We start from the raw sequence: 23,334 nt of genomic DNA on the forward strand, positions 1-23,334 counted from the left end.
TCAAAAAGCTGCTTTGACTCAAATGTGGCGGTACTGGGATCTTCTAGGGGGAAAGAAAAACATAAATGGATAAAACACAGACTTCATGAGGCAAATTAAAACGTGTCCATGGTAATAATAGACACGAACCTCCCGTTTCTGAATGTTCCTACATACCTCTCAGTTGCACATGGCTGCTGTAGTGAACCTTAAACTAAAAAAAGAAAACGTGATTACAGATTTCCATCAACCAGGGCTCTCAAGGTCTCTGTCTCAGAGTAGCAGCGGGAGGAAAAATGCTCCCAAATGAAAGTGTTGATTAAAATGTGACATGCTGTGTCTTTACTCGTGACAGCACAGTGACATCCTCCATCTTCATAGACGCCTCGGGCCGTCCATTCCGCCTCCCTACGATGGACACACGTCTTCCTGCTATTTAAAGCTCCCCGGAAAAATTACCTTGCATCAAATGGTGTCTTGAGTGCTTTTGTAGAGCTGTACCAATTTTTTATTTTTTTCAGTGTGTGTTCTGTTAAAGAAGGAATCCTTAAAAAGCAACATTTTCTTGATTGTTTGCTGTGATTTTTATTGTCGGGATGTGTTCAGGTTGTGATGGCGGTCGCTCAGCTTTACTGGCATCTAGCCCCTAAACATGAAGTGAGCATTGTCACCAAATCCCTTGTTCGACTGTTGAGAAGCCACCGGTAATTGAAATGGCACATTTTTACTATTTATAGTTTGTGAAAAATAAATACTTTACTCTGCAGTAACCCTGTTCCCACACCTAACGGCGCTTTTCCGTCTTGTTGTTGTGCAGAGAGGTTCAGTACGTCGTGCTAGAGAACATCGCCACCATGTCCATTCAGAGGAAGGTGAGGCTGCTCATGAATCGTAGTCCCTCTGGGTTCCTTGTGTTGCTTTTCCAGTTTTAAGTTTTAAAATCTGTCTCCAAACAGGGGATGTTTGAGCCATACATGAAGAGCTTCTATGTCAGGTCCACAGATGCCACACACATCAAAACACTGAAGGTAAAGGATGGATTTCTGCATTAATGCGAGCTACATTATGTGAGGATGAGGCTAAGTAATGGGCAGAAACTATTTAAGGGCTTTAAATGTGTGTTACCGTGGTAACCTATGGGATAAGTGCAATTATATAGAACAGATCGGTTAAAGTAAAATGTGGCCATACATATAATCTAGACTTACACACTATTTTTCATGTCTTTTAACACTGTGAAAAACGACCACACTGCTTATATTACATCTGTGCTACATTTAAAACCCAAACAATCCTGGCTATGACGCATCACTGTCACATGACCGAACAACAGTCATGTGACGTTTAACTCCTCCCCCTGTTGAATCACAGGCACAAAGTGAAACTGGATGGTAATAAACATTGGTCGTTAATATCGGCCCAGTTTTAGTTATAAGAACGATACTGATATGATAATAATAACTATCAGCCGATACTGATGTTAATGCCGATATATCGTGCATCCCTACATATTTTTTCATTTGTGGAATCATAGAATTAAATGCAAATTGGTAGCAGTCTCCACAATTTTGTCGCATATTTACTGTGGTTGGGATAAAAGAGGATATATTTGATATTTACCAACACCCTGTTCTGTGTCTTTATTCCACGTTCTGATAAACACGCTCAATAAATAAGCCTCTCTTCTGATTTTACAGCTGGAGATCCTGACTAATCTCGCCAATGAAGCCAACATTTCCACCATCCTAAGGGAATTTCAGGTTGGTCGTTTAGCCATGATTGCTGTTTACAGTAACTAAGGCTGTCCTTCTCATGCTTGTAATCGTGCTTCAGACCTACGTGAAGAGCCAGGACAAGGCGTTTGCTGCCGCTACCATCCAGGCCATCGGCAGGTGTGCCACCAACATCTCCGAGGTGACGGACACCTGCCTCAACGGCCTGGTGTTGCTGCTTTCCAACAGAGATGGTAAGAGCTGTTAGACGAGAACAGATGCACATGTTCTCCTCCAGGGGGCGCCGTTGGTATCGCTTGGTTTGTTCCAACAGAGACGGTTGTGGCCGAGAGTGTGGTGGTCATCAAGAAGTTGCTGCAGACTCAGCCCACCCAGCACAGTGACATCATCAAGCACATGGCCAAGCTCTTCGACAACATCACCGTATGTGTCGTCCCTGTTATTATGTCACCCACTATTATTACTCATGTACTTTGTGTGAAACGGGAGCTGTTGAATGATAGCTTTGATCGTTCGCCTAAATCTGCAGGTTCCCATGGCTCGGGCCAGCATCCTGTGGTTAATGGGGGAGTACTGCGAGAGGGTGCCAAAGATCGCACCAGACGTTCTCCGAAAGATGGCAAAGAGCTTCACTTCTGAAGAGGATATTGTCAAGCTGCAGACGGTCAACTTGGCGGCAAAGCTGTACCTGACCAACTCCAAGCAGGTGCAGAAGGTTTTCGTTCTGGGCTCAGGTCACCTGGAGCAAATTATGTTCAAGAATGAATGATTGATTGATTTTCAAACAGCTCCATGTTTAGCTCCAGCTTAAAGTTACAACACGATGAGTAAGGTGCAGTGTAGTGATTGAATGAGACAGAATGTTGAATTTATGAACCAACAGGAAGTGCTTTTATTTTTGTAAGCGGGAAGCGTCTTGGTAAATTTCTGCTAGGTGGACAACGTGAAAATGTGGGAAGTAAGTTAAACTCTCTACTAACAGGTCAGGATGTAAGCTTGACCTATTAGTTTGTAGTTTGAGTATGAAGCCTGCGCTGATTTAGAGAAATAAATATTTTGGATTTTTTTCCAGGCTAGTCACCACGCAGGGCTCATCATGCTGAAAAAATCAAACGATTCCAGTCACCAGAATACTTGGTGCATCTCTACTAAAAATCCGGTTCAAGCTGGGTTATTTTGTCTATTGTACTAGGCATGCGTTTCCAAACATACCGTTTTTCTTAACAAAGAATCGGGTGATTTCAAAATCAGACCTGTCTTAAACAATTGTCAGGTTTAGATGTTCCCAGCAGATCGGTTTTGGAATCACTCCGCGCTAGTCCCATTTCTCCTTACATTCCCAGACCAAGCTGTTGACCCAGTACATTCTGAACCTCGGCAAATACGACCAGAACTATGACATCAGAGACCGAACGCGTTTCATCAGGCAGCTGATTGTGCCCAACGAGAAGAGCGGCACCCTCAACAAGTACGCCCGGCGCATCTTACTGGCCTCCAAACCAGCTCCGGTCCTGGAATCTGCTTTCAAAGGTACTTCATCTGCTTGTCATTTTCACCTCTAAGCCTTATTTTGAAAGGTATTTTGGTCTTCCAAACAACTTGTATAGTTGGAATTAAATCCATTACTTTCTCATGTCCGTTGCTTAAAGCAGAAGAGAATCCCTGATTACGAATTAGGGGAAGCTTTACTTCAAATTGAGTCGCTCTATTTCCAGTGGATTCAGGCTGTGCTTTTATTATTCTGGTGTGTGTGTCTCTTTGAAGGGCAGTTAGGTCAGACCCCTTTACCTTGGACTAATGAGATGGGTAAATTATTGAGCCGACGCTAACCTTTTTTCAGACACTGTGAGGTGAAAAAAAAGATCCCCTTATTTTCTCTCTTCCTCATTGATAAAAGGGACGAAACAGCCTCCTGTAACATTAAAATTCACAGGCAGTTTGCACCCACTGGATGTTTATGGATGGCCTTATCCACTCCTGTCATTCTTAATATTCACAAGCAAAGTTTTCTTTTTTTTTTCCTTTCGGACAGCATAGCACTGCCGTTTTTTTTTTTAGCATCCTCTAAAGACAAAAGCACTCATTGTCCTATTGACCACAAAGGAGAAATCTGGGGGACTGTCTGTAGCCTATTCACGACACGGAGTGGTGATGTATGGTGAAAACAATTATTCCTCCATCTAATGTTATCAACAGGGAATCTCTGACTTCCTCATCAAGGACTGAGCTTCTTGCTACCTTTTGTCAGATTTCTTTGATTGTCTTCTTCGTCTTTCTTCCTTCAGACAGAGACCGTTTCCAGCTAGGAACCCTCTCACATAGTCTGAACGTTAAAGCTGCTGGGTACCAGGAGCTCTCAGACTGGCCAGCAGTCGCACCGGATCCGTCTGTGAGGAACGTGGAGGTGATTGAACCGGTAAAGATTCCTGCTGGACAAATTTTATCTGAAGCATGCACATGTAACGGATTCTGATACGTTCAAGTTATCCCCATAATAGTTTGTTAGAGGAGCACCTTCAAATACACTAGTGGCTTACATTAAACTCGACCCAACTAAAGGCCTAACACTGGACCTATTGACAATTTGTGGTCTATGCTAAGAATTTTGTTCTATGTTAAAAAAAAAACAGACAAAACGAGCTCTGGCAATTCAAATATTTATGACCAAAAAAAAACAACCATATCTATGTCACAAACTTACTCAGGGCTGCACAAAGAATGTGTTTCAAGAGGCAACTTGGTAAATGACACAGATTAGAAAAAATCCACGATCAACTCAAAGTTGTGCACCCAATTGCTTCTTTTAGAAATCCTTTAAGTTACATATTATAGTAATTTAACCCTGAAAAAAAATTCTGTTAATATAATTAATAGATAGATAATAGATTATATTATTTATGGCATTGGTGACTGTATATAAACTATTAGAACTTTAATTTTAACTGTAAAGCAGGATAAGAGTTTTTTTGTATCTGACAGAAATGAAAGATTAATGATTTCTAAATAATCCAACCATTTCATAGAAAAATTGCAGCAGCAGTCTGGTTAATTCTGCTTAAACAATCATTTTTGTGATGTTTTGACAACTGTGTTGGAGTTAAATGAGCCCATGAGTTCGAGACAACTATACATAAATGTGTTGAAAGATACAAGGAACTCTTCAGCCTGAGCCAGTCCAAAATGTGAAAAAACAAAAGCATCAGACGTCTTGGTAGTACTTTTGAAGAAAATCGTCAAATCAAAAGTTACTTACCTCTTTTCGCATACTTTAACAATTCTTTTCAACTTCTGCTGCTTTTGAGTATAGTTAAAATGAGTATTATGAGCTATAATTTCTTATTGATGTCTGAGGAACAATCAATGTGTCTCTGAGTTAGAGATGGAGTAATCCCAGGTTTTCTTTAGGGTCTTAAAAATAACAAATTAAATGTAATCATCTCAGTTACGTACCTTTTATAAATTCTTTAAAAAGCCATATGTGTCATTCAAAGTCTTAAATTGCCTTTAAATAGGTCTCATCTCTTCATTTGTTGCATCTGCCATAGACTTTTTTAGTCTTTTGAGTTTTTCATTTCACCGTTTAATAATTTTGTGTACTGTAGTTCTAGCCAAAGACGTTTAGAGTACACTGAATTTGAATATATTGAAGCACATGCCAGAGTAAAAAAATAAACAAGGTGCAGGAGGAGGCAAAGAAACTCACGGGCTTAGATGAAGCCTCCACCCAGATAGTATATCAAAAATAGAATAGAATAAAATTTACAACAACCCCTGTTGGGTTGATTTATGAAATTGCTGAGTTCATTAATATGAAAAAAAAAAAGTAACATCGGTTGATCCAGTACATATGTAAATATATAACATTAACAGAAGTCCCAATTAAATACAGTTTTAGATGCCTTTTAAACCTTTTTCATAAAGTAATGAAATTCATTGGTATGTACTCTTAACTTTCATGAATCTTGTAAACAAAAACATTTTTTTATTTAAAGTAAGAATATTCAGCTCCTGAAATATAGAGCAGACAGGCAATTATCGACAATTGATTAAGTTGCAACTCTAACAGTTTCTAAAGGACCAGAAGTTTTAGAGTTGTGGGAAAGGTACTTACCCAAACTATACTACAATAATGTAAATATGACTATATTACATTATAATCAGGTTTTCACCCAGAAAATGGGCTTTTTGAACATTTTGGAAAATATGACATCTTGTAGCTGAAAATTATGACATTGGCTCTTTTTAAATTTAATGATAATTTATTTAATCTTAGCCATGAATTTGGGGGCTTAAATGAAGATTAGTATCCCACAAAAGTGAATCGAAATGTGAATTGTAGGAAACCAGGACTGTATCATCATCAGCAAGAATGATTGGGGAAAGGATATTGGAGACATTTGATAAATAAATCCATCCATCTGTCTGTCCATCTATCCTTGATACTGGCTTATCCACGCAGGGAAGCTGGTGCCTATCTGGTGCCTATGGTTTTTGGTCATTGGCCATTTAATAAAAAATATGTAAATCAGAAACGACAATGGCCCAGGAATGGAGCCTTGAGGAACTCCACAAAATATCTTATCCTGTTAGAATTGCAACCCTTAGCTCTAACAACTTGCTGCCTGTTGCAGATATGGTTATTAACTATTTGTGAGCAATATCGTGAAATCCATTCTTATGAAGTTTCTCCAATCAATTAATCAACTACAGAACACAAATATAATGAAGTGGCTTTAACATGAACTGCTTTACCTGTTTGACAAGAAAGACTGTGATATTATCATGAATTTTTATCATTATATTATCATACGTTGAATATTAATATCACTTAATTCTTGAATTTCAGGGGGCTCAAATGAAGAGATCCCAGACAGTTTTCCTGTTTAGAGTCCAGAAGATTATTTTCAGAGCTAATTCATAAACATTACTGACAAGGAAATCATAAAACTTTTTGACTTCATCATAATAATTTGTAAAAAAAAAAACATTAAATAATCTGATAATAGAGGGGATTGCTTTTTTTGTTTGTAATGTTTGATTCAGTACTTCTCAGGTAGCTTTAACATGTTTGCAACACTCAGATTTTTCTCTGATTATTTATATTTTCAGTTCTGATAAGATTATTATATTTATTCCTGTAAGATTTATAAACGTTACAGGTAAGATGGGTGGGATTTTATAATATATATTTTTGTATAGTTCATTTTTTTTAACCTTAAACTTCAGTAACTCAGCTGTAAATCTGGTTTATTTTTTCTTGCAAAAGCTTTAATTGGAAAAGAACCTATAACTATTTGCCAGCTTATTTATAAATTTTGTAATATTTCATTTGCTCGTGATTCTTTAATGACTCAAAATCTTATCAACCTCCTCACTTATTTGGGACAGGAGGGTCTCTGAATCTGTGTCAAAGACCACAGGGAACCTAAAACAAGTTTGTTCAGTGTTGAAATAAAGCTTTTGATATTTTTTAAGTGTGACCTTTTAACAAAACGTGCTAATTGCTGAGGTCGTTCATTCTGTCATCTCTCTCAGCATCATGATTTCATGTGTTGTTTCCATTTAGGTACGAGAGTGGGCACCATCTGTGGGGAAGGCCAAGCAACCCAAATCTGATGACAAGTTTTACTCGGACGATGAAGAGAAAGAAGAGGAAGGATCTGGCAGTGGCAGTGAAGACAGCAGCAGCAGCAGCAGTGGTAGTAGCAGCAGTAGTGAAGGTATGTTTGTGTTTTAGAGTTTAAATGTTTAGTGCATTTCAGCACCTGATGAAAAAGGTTTTCTTTAGACAGTTGATTTTACTATACCGTTTCAGAAAATATCTGAATTACCTGATGTAAGAACTAGGATTGTCAGAATAATCGATACCTCGATTTAATTGATACTAAAAAAAAGTAATTATCCAAAGATACTCATTTGCAAGTGTTTGCATCCACGTTCCCTCAAATCCCGCAGCGCTGCAACAACAGAGGCTCCCTGAAGCCACTCATCTGAACAATTACCTGCTGCTGGAAGTTTTTAACCCTAACATGTTGAGTACAGCCGGAAAAACACGATGCCCTCTTTAGTGAGAACTTTGACAGCACAAAAGTGTTCGGAGGAACTTTCCTAGAAAAGGGCAGGGGATCTGGGAAAAACACGCTTAACTGTGCTACATGCTAAAATAATGGTGCGAAACGGATGTTTGAAAGCAGCATAAAAAGGTCAGTAAGTGCATGTCTCTGCAACAGTGAATAAACCTCTCAAACAACAAGCTATTGCTAGCTGTTATTAGCTTGACAGACAGCCCAGTGGAGGGGTTCTGTCGGTCTCTGGGCGACTCCTCTAAGCTGCGACATCTGGATTCAGCGCGCACAGCAAAACTAGGCTGCGCAATAAATAAAATCCAAGCTGAACGGTATACAAAATAATAAAAACCAAGTCTCTGGTGAGACGGTGTTCCACGGCCCCGCTCTGTGAGCGGCAGGTGCTGATCGGAGCGCACCGCTGATTGATGGGTGGGCCAGACGCCTTTATAGTTGGGCAGGTTGTGCTGTGGGTCTTTGTTCTGGGCCTCGTTTCAGAAAGAATGACCGATCTACCCCGAGTAATAAGCTGGTACTCTGAGTAGTACTACCTCACTCTGACATACTCAGCGTTTCCGGTTTCAGAACAGGTGATATCAGTCGGGTAACTAAACACAGCATCCGATCAATTATGAGTTGAACGCGAGCAGGAGCGTGAAAGAAGCCCTGATCAATGGATCGCAGATAACGTGATTCACCATGGCACCACCACGGCAGGAAATAAGAAGCCTGGAAGTGGCATTTCCCTCAAGTGGAATTAGAAATATTCTATGACGGCATATGGAGAATATTAAACCATAAGAAACGATGCTGTTGCTGTGGAAAAAGCGAGTTGACAGCAGAAAATAGCTGAAAAAGTCAATGCATGAGTGATATGAGAGTTATTTGACAGAACTAAAGCTGTTTTCTCACATTTCACAAAAAGGAGGGGGGGGTGGCTTATTGATTACGAAAGGTGTTGAAAGGACATGGCAGCAAATAATGATGAAGTATGAAAATACAGTTTAATCAGGTAAGGTTAAGTTTTCTTATGTTGAATGATACTCAACTAAAGCATTAACTGGCTATATTCAACATAAGCAATTAATGATGGGATGGTGTGAGTTATTTAAAAATTTGAATACAGAATAAATTGCTTTCATTCTGTGTAATTCTGTTATTAGTCTTGTGGGTCTCTGACTAGGGAACGCCTTTAAACTATAACTGAGTGCAACAGTAACATTCCTGACAGCGCGACGTACAGCTGCCTCTGAAAGATTTCCTGCGTCTTCTATGTTATTAAAAAGCTGCCATTGGCATAAAAACGAAAAGCGACACAAAGAAATTGTTCAGAACTGAGAGCGTTCCCTCGTTGTGTTAGAAAAGCGATGTGCGAGCTGAGAATATTAAAATAAATCATCTGACAACCCTGAAGCGCTTTACACTGGTCGGTCGTTCACCCATTCATGCACACATTCACACCCTGACGGTGGTGAGCCATGTTAGAAGCACAGCTGCCCTGGAGCAGATTGACAGAAGAGAGGCTGCATAGTACCACATGCTGGTGCTAAATCTCACTGCAGAATTTTCTATTTTTTTTTAATGCCAGTAAAATTGGAACTCTGAAAGATGTGCACGTCTCTCAGTTTTTCCTACTCTGAAATAAAAATATGCTATACAGCTCTTTAAAAAAAAAAATCCAAGACTTTATATCTTTTTCATGTAATCGGGCTAAATCAGTTTTATCTAAACTAAGTAATCTGAAAGAAATTATTGCTGTAACTTGATTCTTTAAGCTTGTTGTGCTTATAGCCTGTTATAATCTCAAGTTTTGGACAGGCGTAACGTAGCCTCAGTGTGCACGTGCGATGTTGCTCACAGAGGTCAAGTGAACGCTCAGGGAGTTTGTGTGTTTGCTCAGACACATGAAAAATTAGGGGGAATATTGGTTACAAGTCAGCGCAGGAAAATATCATTCAGCTGACGGCGCAGTCAGCTAATAAACAGTCAAGTAACAGAACAAACCAGCGCACCTTCCTCCTTTACTCCTCTGTTTAGCTGTAAAGACATTAGAGGCGAATGTGGCTGATTACACAGATATGGTGGAGCCGGACTGAAACTGATGATCAGAGCAGAAGAAAGTATTAACCCGTAACAATCAACCCTGCTGCTGTGATTATGCACTACAGAAAATATTATGCAAAATGACCAGAAAGACAGAAATTGTAAAGAGCTGCTGCTGAAAAATCCAATCCTTTCACTGTAAAATAAATTTGCTATGCGTCAGACCCATGTTTGTTTTTTTTGTATAAAATAATAGTTGTCCCCCTGTAGTACAATGTATCTGTATCATCAGCTAATTGACAAGTAAATTAAACCACACAGTGGCACATTAAACACAAGCAAGTATAATAAAAGTATTGTGTGACTAAATCATAGGCGGATTATTTCCATAGAAGTGATACCTAAATTGTGTATGTTTTTCTTAAGGAGGGCTGAATGCATAGAGGACCAACACTATCAGAATTAAAAAAGCAATTGGAAATATCTAAATTGACCAATAAATAAACCAATACACTTGAAATATACCAATTAATTTAAAAGAAATTAGCAGTAATTGAATGTAATTGTATGACTGTTAAAAATATACAATATATGTAACACATTTTATGATATAATTGACCTTCATATGTTTTTGTTCTCTATGTATTTCCAACATATTTATTTAAGCACATTTAAATCACTAAGAGCAACCTTTGAGTTATACATTTACTGGGACATTTGTATGTTTCTGCTTTTATTTTTAATTATTTCAGTATTTCAGTCCCTCTGTTTTTGCAATAATCAAGAAAATTAAAGTTAAGCTTGTCATTTGTAAATATATGTTTTTGCACTTTCCATACCACAAAATTCTTTTGACACCACAGGATTGTTTATGGTTGAGTATTTTTTTTTATTTTTTTATATTTTTTTTTGGGAGTGTCCTGACAACCCTATTAGAAACAGTAGTGAAAGAAATGGGTTAGCTTATTTAAAATAAATATTGTAATGTGAGAAAATGTTATGCACAGATGAGGCCAAAATAGGTTATTAGGGTAGGAAATTAATACATTTTGAATTCATCATTTAGTTACTTTGTTGTTCTGCACAGAGTCGGGCAGTGAGAGTGAAGAGGAAAGCAGTGAAGAGTCTGGGAAGACCTCCAGTGACTCTGGAAAGAGTTCGAGTGGATCAGAAGCGAGCTCCAGTGAGTCTGAACCCGAACAGAAAAAGAAGAAACGAACCAAGAAGGCGACGCAGAGGAAAAGCAAGCAGAGCGCCGCTGACAGGTGCGTTGAAGCCCTGCTGTCTGTGAGATCGTGAACTATTTTTCAGGTTTAATAAATCACAAACTGTTCGATAGAATCAGTCATGAGTATAGCATAATTCTCTGCACATCTGAATAGTCTGATTGGTGTTTTCTTTTTTAAGCCAGACCCTGTTGGACATTGACCACTATGAGATTCTATGTATGATGACCTTGTGTAAAAATGCCATGACTTCATGGCGGCACAGTGTTATCACAAAGGTCTAAAATTAGCATATTTACCATAATCTGATGGCTTTTATTCCAAACAGCTTGCCAACTGTAGTTTTGTAAACCGTGTTACTTTAATTAGAGAAATTAATGGTGCTCCTTTAAGTTGCTATAACATGGCCGCTCATCTTTTTCACATTGGTAACTATTTCCAACGAGTCAAATTTGTCCTTTCTGTAAGTGTGAGAAAAGCGTATCAGCCTTCTTTCAGCCAGCTGAATGGCAGTCTGCAGCAACATTTTGCTGCCTTAGTCTCATTCAGCCAGAGACAAATCGAGTCAATTTCTCTGGCATTTTCATAATAACTTTTCAAAACCTCTGTATAAGTTGACATGGTTCATCAGCCCTTACCCTAAGCTAAAAGACTTATTTTGGCTTGGGACCATCTAAGGCCAAAAGAAGTCCTAAAATCACTCTTTTGTTTTTGTCAACTGAATAAAGGTTTCATAAGTCACAGAATGAGTCTAAAATATTCCGGTTGACATTTCAGCATTCTGCATATTTTAGATTTTGACCTAGTCATGGCTTATAGTTGTTAAATGTAGTGGAATAGCCCTTTAGTCCGCTGCCAAACCCAAAGCTGTAGATTTATGCTATCTTTGGCATCATCACGTTTTGAAGAAAACAAAGCTCTGCCCATTTGGAAAGTCTACATAGATGACCTGGTGAGAAATGCCTATATTCTATCTGTTCAGCTCTTTTCTTCTTCTTCTCTGAGTAGATAGTTTATAAACCAACAGATCATCACCACCTGTCAGGGTGTAGGGGAAAAATACATGTTTGAGAGGAACGCTGTTGTTCAGGTTAACCAAAATGGTAAGAAAGGAGGCCCATGCGTCTCAGCCAGGTCTGAGCCTGAAAGCTCCAGTTTGGATTCATCTCTGCACAATGGAGCCCAAACCTCTTTGGCTTATTTATATCGTCTTAAGCAAACTGGAGCTGACTCAGGAATCTGCTGGCAGGTGTTCAGAGCTTCCTCTTTCAACCGCACCCAGATGGAGTCACCGCCATTTCTTTAACTTTAAATGTGCTTCCCGCTGGTTCTCTTTTGTTACCTTTTTGTGTTCTTGTAACTGTGCAAGGCAGAGATCTCTTCTCTGCTCTATTTCTAACGTGATGAATCAGGGGTGCCTGAGATTAAACCCCGTTTACAAATATGCTCTTTTTTTTTGCCACACAGGCATATCATACCATAGTTTTTGTCTCTAAAAGAACATCTCAACTAAATGTATGTCTTAAAATGCTATAAAGAATGAAATTGTAAATCTTTTTAAAGAATAAAAAAAATTTTCATCGTTTGATGCGACTGTAATTTCCATCCTGGAAAGTTATTCCCACCCCCAAAGTTTGCTGAATGAACTTTGTTGAAAAACAGAATTAGGTCCAAAACCATGCCGATTAAATGTCAGATCTCTGGCCATATGAGCTATCGTACTATATATATATATTCTCTTACTTTCCTTTACCCCACAAATGCTCCCTCTCTTGGGTTGGCCAGTCTGCTGGAGTATTGCTGATTCCATTAAAGAGGCTAATCAAGGAGAATTTTCCTCCACTAGCGTAACCCACATTTACATGGCTAATGGATAATGACTTTTGATTGGTCATTTAGCAGCCTGGTGTTACCAATAAATGAGATTTGAGTCATTACTGCTGAATATGCTCGCGCACTCCCTCGTACACACGGGCAAATTCTGTTTCTTGTGCGGCGCACTTCATTTACTGACGGACACACAAACTCACCGAACGTACCTGATTTTGCTGTGTGACAGGCCGCCGGCTGACCCTGTTCTCTCCATTAGACAGTATAATTAGAGCAACTCACCCCAGTGCTCAAACACACAAAAACACGCGCACACACGCGTACAGTCAGTAATTAGAGCAGCTCACCCCAGTGCTTCCACAACAAACACAGCATAATGCCCTCATTATGGCCCAGTCATTTCAGGCAGGGCCTAATCAGTCCCACAGTGATTTATATCACTTTTTCCTGTTCGCAGCAAATGAAATCTGTAGGCCAAATTAATACTGGCTTTTCATCATCGCCCAAGTTAAAAAGCCAGTTACCGTCACAATTCCCCTCATTAATTTAACGGCTGAAAATCCCAGGCAGGCGGAGTAAACACTCATTATTGGAACAAATTGAAGAGGGACAGAGCAAGCGAAAGAGAGGGGAGAAAGATGGAAAAAATCTTTCTCGAGTGAACGCGGCATTGAATTAACTTTGCAAACGAAAAACAGATTGATCTTTGTCGTTTTGATCGGGTCCGCCGAAAGCTTTCAGACACTTGGAAGTTTGTTTTGCTTTCAGTTGTTGGTTCCCCCCCCCACAGTGTTTGTGTATCAGCTGACAGTGTTTAACGTGAAACACAAGGTGCTTAACTTAGAAACTCAATGGGAAAATACGCTAATATGATGTGAATGTGGTTTTGGTTAAACTCCCTTGTATGTTTGAGGCACTTTTTCTTTTAATCTGTGTGTTTTAGCGACTCGGATGAAAATGGAAGCGGCCCTGTGGGCAAAACTAGCAGCTCATCTGCGGAAAGCTCGTCCGAGTCGGATTCCGAGGAGGACTCCGATGTTGACTCTCCACCACCACCATCACCACCACAGAAGAAGACTGTTGCAAAGACTAAGCCAAAGGTGATGTCATCCTTCAGCATCATTATAGTTTGGTTCAGGCAGCGGGTTTAACTGAGAAGCACAGGTACGTGTGTTAGGACATGCATAAGGTTGGCTGGAAACCATTTTGGTTACCATGCCAACCCAGCCTTTCTAAGTGTTTTCACACCCAAAGTGTTTTAGTGCATTTAAAACAAACTGTTGTTTGCTTCCCCCCTCGGTGCGGTTTGTGTAGATATGAACGCAGCAGTCGCGCTGAGGTACGGACCAAAACAGGACCGAGCCAAAACCAGCTCCTCAGTACAGTTTCAGACTCTAGAGCGGTTCGATTATGTTGTGAATGTGAGCCGAGCCTGATCCCACACGGCTACCAGGTGTACGTTACAAGCTTCAGCCAAACACCTCCCCTGTTCTAGTTATGCGTTGCATTGTGGGGCGCGGTAGATTAGATGAACCAATAAACAAAGGCTGTGTTTATTTTTCAAAGAAGCAACAAAGCCAGGTGCAACTTTCAAGACGTCCTCTCAAAATCATCCGGTGTATTAATTCAAATAAATTCTCCTCAGCATATAAAAATATTATTAATAAAAATATAATATGAATACATTCTCAGTGGCTTCCTGTATTTACATCTGGTTGTTCTCCGGATACATCTGACCTGTAAATGGATTGAACAAGTTCAGGTTTTGATTCACGTGGAGTTTTCTCTTTCTGAAAAGAAACCAAACTACCGGAAAAAGTTACAAGCTAACAAACTCGGGGACCAATTCCGACAAAAGTAACAAAACTATGTGTAGAAATGGCCTTAGTTTTGTTTTTTAGAGGGACAGTTTCTTCATCAGGATGTCTTAAAGTTTTGTAACGCAGCTGCCTATTGATAATCATAATAGTGACTACACTTTTTCCTCATTGTTACCGTTTACGTTCAATGCGTTTGATAACTGTCTTTAAAAATGTCACAGATTTCTAATAGTAAAACACACTTTATGATCCTAAATGATAAACATATTTATATTTAGATTTTTATGTGACCAAGGCAAAGTAGAGCATAACGTTAAAGTTGAAGGAAGATGATCCCCACACGCCCACAGCATAATGCTGCCACTGCTGTGTCTCACTGTAGGATTGGTGTTTTTAGGTAGTTTCTGCAACTTTTTAGTTTTACATGTCAGCAAAAAAGTTGGTGTCCTCTGCCCCGCAGTACATGCTTCCATACGTTTGCTGCATTCCTGTGGCAAACCACAATCAAGATTTCTTACAGCTTTCTTCTTACTTCTGCTCTGTGAAGGCTAGATTTGTGGAGGTGGTGACAGATTCCCCCACCTGAGCGGCAGGCTTTCTGTCAAAGAACTTGACATTCTATCAGTTTATATTGACAGCGATATAAATTTCTTGTTCCACTGTCAAGATACCATTTTTAGATGCCAAACACAGAAGGTTTAATGATGATCCCTGTGTACTGGGCTCACTCATCCTCTTTGTATATCTGTGTAATTGCACCAGAGCCTTGAAGCAGATCCAATGAGTTTCTTCATGGTTTTGGGCTGCCTTTGCAGTATCTTCAGGGTTCCCGCTACATGTAGCCGATCGTGAAAACCAACAGTACCTGTTCCTTCCTGTCTGGATGCGAAGCTGGCTAATGGCTACTGGGCGGTGCACTGGCAGTGCTCTCCGGAGGAGGGAAGGAAAACTAGAGATGACAATCCAGTATCGCCCATTTAGCAAATTTCAGACCCCTCAAGTGACTTTCGTTGAAGAAGCGCTTAGTACCAGGTTTAGCAGCTTTTTCTGTGTTGATGGCAACTTTACGTGAAAGCACCAATCGTTTTGGAGTCACTGGCAGCAGCTAGAGCTGCGACCGGAGGTGCCACTTCCACCACCACCAAATCCTAAAGGAAACCTTCATCTTAGTTATATTGATAAGCCAGTTAGCAGCAGAGCATCTGCTTTGGTAGCAAGCGAATTAAAAAGAGGATGGAGCATGTAAAGAAAAAGTAAATTTTATACTAGGAACAAGGGTTTACCAACAGAACGTTGCTTTGTGTCGATTCCAGTGGATTAATGTTGTGGCTGAGGGCTGTTGATAAAAAGCCACAGTGAAACATGCGCTCTCATGTTGTAATGTTCATCCGTGTGTTATAAGATGCAGCACAGTTGATGGGATATAATGGGGTTGAAATTGTAAACGGGAGAACAGCCCTCTTCTTTTCAGCTCCCACTGAGTGTTAACGCCATATTCTCCCAGCTGTGTGTGCTGAAAGCTTCAAAATCCTGATTTACTCTCTGGGATATAATTAGGCTCCGTGGCATCTCCTTTATTTTGTTTTTCTCTTCCACCCCTTTTTTTGCTCCCTTTTTTTTTTTTTGTCTAGCTCTCCCAATCTTTTCCTTACCTGTTATGCTCATCACATTATCTTCCTCTCACCCTTTGCTGTTCTGCGCTATGAAATTCTCATTTCATTCACTTTGTCATTTGGTTATGGCCTATGAATTATGCATCTCTCCCTCAGCCTTTTTTCTGCACGGCTCTTTCAGACCACTTTCCAGTAACAGGGTTTCCGTCTCTATTACCCCCACCACGCTTCGATCAGAGAAAATCTGATAAGATACGGCCTGGAACTTTATGGTTTGTTTTTTACTCCCGTTTCTCGCTCACTCTTTAGTCTCGTCGTTTGCTCGCGGTTTGTCTAGCCCGGGGTTGGCAGAGTGGGATTTTATGGTTCTTTATGCGACGTGATAAACTCGCCGTGGTTAGGAGGGTATGGAGAAAGGGTGATAAAATGTGCTCATATGTTCAAATCAGATTTTTATTTCAGGTTTTTGAGACGCGAGCTTTGATGTGCACGCGCGCTTTTCCTCTCCTCGGCTTCTGACGAGGCTGATTCTGTCGTAAGAAGCTGCTTGTGGCACTTATGAGACTCGACCGATCCCCACAAACTCCACACAAGTTGCATAGAAATGGAAAATAATTGATTCGAGGAGGAATGTATAACACCTTCACTGAAACATGTCTCTCTCTGAGTGGGACACCCACATCGCTGCAGTTCGTCTTTTCGCGTCTTTTATTTTCGATGCTCATCGTGAATTTGCTGTGTTTGCTTTTCAGGTGGAGGTGAAGACCAAGAAGGAAGTCTCTTTATTGGATCTAGATGACTGTAAGTTTTTCTGTCATTTTGGAAATCGATTCCCTGCTGCAACAGGCTGCCAACTGTTCATTGTTCCTAATTGGCATTAGGGAATAATAATGACCATCGGTTAATTGGATTATTGCCCAAACCAGCTGATTGAGCCCGAAGGAAAGTTTTCTAGTTTTTGTTTGGTGGCTAGAGGGATTGCTTCTATCAATGTCAGAATTGCTCCATGAACAGCTCGTTGCTCCATAATACAGTCTTCACAAATATAATTAGAAATATTTTGGTATACATTAACTAATTAGGATTTTATTGCACTGCAAACAAGTCGTAATTTGTATAAGAGAATTAAAATGTTTTTTTTTTTTTTTCATTGGGGGGCATTAGATTAAATGGGGCAAATAAAATGTTTGTGTGTATAAAGCATCTTTAAAATGAAGTGTACAACATTTTAGACAGTGAATATACAGAGGCCAAAAGGAAACATTGATGGTAACCTAATGCTATTTACATTATAAAGAATATAAAGCCAAACAAGAAACGTTAGACATCATCCGACCTGACTGTCCAATCTATACGTCTTTGCTAATAAATGCTACGCCACAACTGGTATGGGTTGGCCCCCCCATAGAGTATGGCCCTGAGGGAGAAGGGTGCCCACCTCCAAATTGTGCCCACACAAGGTTTTATCTTGTCATGAAGGTTGTAGGGACTGTAGGGTAGTCCTAATCCATTGATAAAGGAGTCAAATCCTGTTGTGTCTTCAGTTTTACTGATTTTACTTTGGAAAGTATGTTCAACCTTAACACAACCAATTTCCAACGATCTCCCATTTTCATTAAATTAATCTTTCTTCACTGACAGCTTCAGTATGGTTTAGGTTATGTCTTCTGTGTTGTTTAGTTTCTCCTGCCCCCCCAAGTGCACCAAAGTCCTCGGTCTTCTCTTCAAGCCTACTGTCCGACCTTGAAGGCCTCTCTCTCTCCAACGTCTCGTCGGCCATGCAGGTTAGTGCACACCGTTATAAATTTCTGTTTGAGCGCGCAGGAGCCAGACTGGATGACATTTCCTCCTGCGGCGTGTGCCGGGACTCGATTGTTCCTTTCTTCCTGACACTGACAGTACACCACCGCATCATATGCGATGGCAAAATGAGCTCCTCTCCCCTGTGGAACATTTCTGCTCCAGACGCCAACCATTGACCTTTTCTGCCTTGCTATATTTATAGCCAGTCAGGACGGTGCAACAGCTCTCCCCGTTTCCTGTATCTCTTATATTCTGTCTTTCTCACCGTCACTGTCTTTTTGTTCTTCCACACCCTTGAACTCTATTTCTGCGTCTCATCTATAAGTCCGGTCGCTCTGATTCTCTCTCTCCTCCTCTCTGTCACCCTCCATCTCTCTCTGTCAGATGTTGCGTCCCTTGTGTCTCCATGTTGTGTATATCTGATGGTTGACCTTTCCTCGCGTGACGGCTCCTTTCTCTCCACAGTATGTGAGCAGCTCCTCACATCTGTGTGTTTTGTATCTCGCCTCCCCCTGGGAGGGGAATGTCCAAACCACTCTTGAGCTGCTGCTCTTTCTGTTTTCCTACAACAAAGGCAGATATTTGGAAACGCTGCGGTTTGAAGATATTTAAATCACAATGAGTGAGAAAGATAAAACATGATTGTTTTGACTCTTTCATTGTTGCCTTTTGTAATAATATCATGTGCATGACGACTAATCTGTTGGTTGATAATTCATCTTTTTTTCTAATAGAAGAGAACATTGTTAGAGATTTGTTTGCTGCCTTATTGCATCATAGGACAGCACTTTGTTCTTCTGTTCAGTCAAAGCTAATCATCTTCACTATTATCTTCTCTATAGACAACAAACCTGACTTTTAAGTCCTGAGTTCATATAAATTATGGACTTGACCACATTTATGAGCCGAGACGTTAAGATGTGAGAAAAAGCTTGAGAACAAATGAAAAGATGAATCTCATATCTAACTTTGACTTGAGTTCATCTGTTCAGTACCGAGAACCTGAATCAGTCGTTCAGTTGTCGGTGAAGAGATGCAGAGAAGTGTTCTAGGATGGTAGCTCACGAGGACTGGACTTAGGACCATCTAGAGCAGGGATTGCCAAGTCCTGGGTCTTCTCCTTGGGTGAAGGGAGTTTGTCCTGTAATTGCTGGGTTGCCAGTTCAATCCCCGCTCTGTCCATCTCAGTTATTGTGTCCTTGGGCAAGACACTTGACCCTAATTGCCTACTGGCGATGGTCAAAGAGCCGGGGGCGCAGATGTCTGGCAGCCTCGATTCTGTCAATCTGCTCCAGGGCAGCTGTGACCACTAACATAGTTCACCACTGTCGGGGTGTGAATGACTGATTGTAGTGTGAATGCGCTTTGGGGGTCGTCGGACTTCATAAAGCGCTATACAAGTACAAGCCATTTTACCATTTGTCCTCTTTTCGGCTTCACACACAGGTTGTTTGAACGTTTGTCAGAGGAATGACATGGCCATGCAAGAAGGTTGATTTTGTGTTTTGTTGGCTATTTTCTATAATCTTTTTGCTGCTGAAAGACCCAGTGATGACCGATTTTCAGTCTCCTGCAGGTTTCAGTTTAAATTGTCCTGTTGTTTCAAAGCGTTTATGATGCCACGCGCTAACAAGGGGAGCTGTAATACTGGAGGAGAAACAAGCCCACAGCATCACAGATAATCCACTATACTAGGCAGTAGGCATGAGGTGTTTATTTTTTACATATTTAGCCTGTTTCACACCAGTTAGCCCTGGAATATAATAGCTGGAGATCTATATAGTCTCATCGGACCAATGTAAGCAGTTGTTGTCTGGGTACAGTTTAGTAAACGCAACATGTTTTTGGTGGTAGGATGGAAAAGGTGTTTTTTTCCATTCTTGATTTTGGCATCGTTCCCAGACAACCAGTTGCTGCAGTTTCCTAACTGTTTTCTTTGTGTCTTTATCTCATGACTCTTCAAAAACACATCAAGAATTACTTATTTAGACAGGCTTTTACTTTTCTTTAAAGGTGCAATAAGTAAATAACGACACCTAGTGTTGCAATGCAGAACAACACATCCACACAGCCTGCCATCGAGAACAGTGAATTCCTCAATGGTCTGCTGCTGTGAAACCCCGCTGAGTTTTTACTTCCACAGGACAGGTCTATGACGTACTCTGTTCTATTTCTGGCCCTCTTCTCTTACTGACTTCCATGTCTGCGGGCTGCTGCTCTTTAGCTAAGATAAAATACCAAATGTTGCTCTCTCTTTTGGTAACCCTGGGAACTCTCATGATTGGCTCAGTAACCAGGAAGTAAACACGGGCTACACTGCACCGTCCCTCTAGGTTTGAAAGGATAAAAACTTGACTAAGACATTTTTGATGGTGAAGACCAATTTGTTTATAGGGAATGTTACTTCCATCCCGGGTGACGTATGAGAATGATTTAGCTTGAGTTTACAGTAAATTGTTTACATATTGCTCCTTTAATGATTTGTTTTTATCATTTATTTTATTATTTATTTTATTCTTGTGAATCACTTTGTGAGTTTTATCTATTAAAGGTGGTATATAAATAAGAATTGCTTATTTATCCTGCATGGAGACGAGATAAATATCGGTCCCCATCCAGCTTAGTGGCAATGGGCTACAACAAATGGTCCCCTGTGTTCTACCCCAGGGAATCCAGAAGTTATGGATTACTAATTCAAAGATGAACCTTAAAATAGAGGAATTATCAGTGCTATGAGCAGTCATGCCACTGGGGATTTTTGTTTATGTATTTTATTTACTCAAAGTTTAGATTTTTCTAATTTTTCCAATGACGTTATGCTACTGAAATAAGAGTTACATTTTAAATAAAGTCTTTTTACTGATCTAAGCCAGGGGTGTCCACAGCAAAGCCATCCTGAGTGCGGTTCTCTTGTACGTTTCATCCTTTAAACTGCAGTCACATTGGTCTGGCCTTAACATATGCATCGAGCTCTTAGCCGGTTTAAATGAGGCTAATGCTTTTAAAAGTGCAATGCAAGTGCAGGGCTGGCCTGTTTTGAACTGGAGAATAAGATATTCAGTAGAAATTATTCGAATGATTTCTTTAAGTTTAGTTGCATGTTTTACTGTCATGGAGCCACAAATAAACAGTCTGGACTGAGACTGACTCGTGGCCCTGACCAGTAGTCCCAGACAGCGTTCTGTTGAGGAAGACGAAAGCCCGTAACACTGAGTTTATTGAACCATTGTGTCACGGTGGTAGCTATATTTCAGGGTTAACTTTTTATCACTTATTCTAGCCATATGCTGAAGTGCGCATAGCCATTCCCCGCTCTTCGAATGGCCTTCACACTGTCCCTCCTCAGCTGATACGCCTAGCTTTTTGGCGAGTCGGCACATATTTTGTTTGTGCCCTGCCTTCCTGTCTGTCAGTATGAGTGACAGCTGCTCTCAAGCCAACACTGATGCAGCCACAGTCTTGTTAGTCAATCTCTCCTCCCGAGGTGAAGGCCAGAGAGTAATGGAGAATAGAAATGCAGATTAGAACAGGGAACTTTTTGCACATCAACATCTGATTGAGAGTCAATTCTATGCATAAATACATGATGGGCTGCCGAATTCATAGACAAGGGTAAATAACCTCACCTTTATTCACACACAACACACACACACACACACACACACCCCTCCCTGTGCATATGCACATTCTTACCCACACATGCTCACACCAACTGGCCCCAGTGTCATTTCTATTTCTCAGCAATCTGCCCACAGAGGCAGCGAGTCTGTCTCAGCTGAGCGCTCGGGCCCTTTTAGAGAATTACTGCATGGTTATCAAAGGCATTTAGATTAACCCTGGTCACTGTCTTTGACCCACCTCCTCTTCTGTCTCCTGCTCCTCTCCCCAGTTTCTGCATGCTACTGCTCCCTCTAATAACATTTTGACATCAGGATCTCTCACAATTGCCTCTTAAATCCCCCACCCTCGCCGCGCCACCCCCGAACCTCTTCCGACCGCTGTCCGTGTGTGCGGCGGGGTAGCCGAGGCTGATAACTTTTCATTCATAATTAGCAGTCAGCGAATGGGGCTGCGTTAGGGGGAAATTGAACTGTCAGCGGCGGGGCGCGGGGCGTTTGACCCCATCACGCCCAGAGGGGGCCATCATAATTTGTTCATTTGGTGTCCATCAGGCGGACGCGGGATGGGCCCCTCCTCCTCCCTCGTCTCTCTCCTCACCCCTGTGACCTCCCCGTAAGCGGGAGCTCTAGGTTCACGTCTAATTATGAATCGGCAGAAGGACCTCCAGCGCCGCGAATATAGCGGCTCCTGCCCTCCAAACCTCTCGCTGCCACTCAAACTGCAGAGATTGCTTCTTAAATAGGAAGAAATGTCCACAAGGAAATGGTCAGTCAGAGTTTCAGCCTGGGAACCAGCTGCTTGTTTTGGAGAGTGGACAGCTTTTAATCGGTCTCTGGCCATTTATTCTTTTATTAATAAGACTTGATCACTCATTTTTAATATGCTTTTTTATCTTTTCTCTGTGCTCTGCTTTTATCCACTTGCATTTATCTTTTTCTAAGACGAGATTAACTCTTAATGCTGATAGTGTGTGTTTTTCTGGCTATTCAGAACTCATTGACTTTTGCTTTTTTAAATTTCAAACAATGAATATAACTATGAGCCTCCATTCATTTTTCATAATTAAACTCCTGTTCATCACATCACCATGTTTCATATATAATAAATGCATGCTTCACTTAATAAGGTAAAAGTGTAGATGCTCTGTTTTAAATAAAAATGTTTTATTCAAACTTGTAATATCCAAATATAAACTGTTTTTTGCTTTCTTATTAAATATATAAATATATTTTGATTCAGGTAGTAAATATGCCTATGTGTCAAGGTATGTCAATGTTTTAGAGCGTTAAGGCTTTTAAAAAACTGAAATGTTCTTAAATAGTATTCCCATCATTTTTGCATTATTTTAACAGAAAAGTTCTCTTTGGTTGTTCGGAGGATATGGCAATGCAGCTCCCTTCCTCTTTTACCCTTTGCTGCACACTGCAGGTCAGAAGGTAGAAAGAACGCTATTAGGCTGAACACACTTGGTTGTTTGGAAATAATTTCTTTCACATAAACACAGACATTCATGGCGTGGAAGCTCAAGGAGCCCCTCTCATCGCTTGTGGCGCTGACAAGTCAATAGTGGCATGTTTGTGAAGCTAGCCATATTTGTCTGA

The 23,334-nt window shown here is 40.5% G+C and overlaps 1 protein-coding gene across 4 annotated transcripts in view; it reads left to right on the forward strand.

Annotated features, from left to right (window-relative positions):
- The window catches only part of ap3b1a (adaptor related protein complex 3 subunit beta 1a), an 88,188-nt gene that overhangs the window by 37,088 nt on the left and 27,766 nt on the right, over positions 1 to 23,334 (forward strand). For 2 of the 4 annotated variants that reach the window (XM_036140497.1, XM_036140496.1), the window contains exons 9-23: positions 586 to 683; positions 797 to 851; positions 936 to 1,007; positions 1,677 to 1,739; positions 1,813 to 1,945; positions 2,026 to 2,135; positions 2,242 to 2,418; positions 3,056 to 3,242; positions 3,477 to 3,518; positions 3,998 to 4,128; positions 7,279 to 7,432; positions 10,908 to 11,085; positions 13,820 to 13,976; positions 17,062 to 17,110; positions 17,990 to 18,093. In XM_036140497.1, the coding sequence (XP_035996390.1) occupies positions 586 to 683; positions 797 to 851; positions 936 to 1,007; positions 1,677 to 1,739; positions 1,813 to 1,945; positions 2,026 to 2,135; positions 2,242 to 2,418; positions 3,056 to 3,242; positions 3,477 to 3,518; positions 3,998 to 4,128; positions 7,279 to 7,432; positions 10,908 to 11,085; positions 13,820 to 13,976; positions 17,062 to 17,110; positions 17,990 to 18,093 (1,710 nt within the window). The remainder of the gene's footprint in view (positions 1 to 585; positions 684 to 796; positions 852 to 935; positions 1,008 to 1,676; positions 1,740 to 1,812; positions 1,946 to 2,025; positions 2,136 to 2,241; positions 2,419 to 3,055; positions 3,243 to 3,476; positions 3,519 to 3,997; positions 4,129 to 7,278; positions 7,433 to 10,907; positions 11,086 to 13,819; positions 13,977 to 17,061; positions 17,111 to 17,989; positions 18,094 to 23,334) is intronic. The other 2 variants (XM_036140500.1, XM_036140499.1) reach the window with 1 other exon arrangement.

Source organism: Fundulus heteroclitus, chromosome 8 (genome assembly GCF_011125445.2).
Source record: "Fundulus heteroclitus isolate FHET01 chromosome 8, MU-UCD_Fhet_4.1, whole genome shotgun sequence".
Classification (NCBI taxonomy): domain Eukaryota; kingdom Metazoa; phylum Chordata; class Actinopteri; order Cyprinodontiformes; family Fundulidae; genus Fundulus; species Fundulus heteroclitus.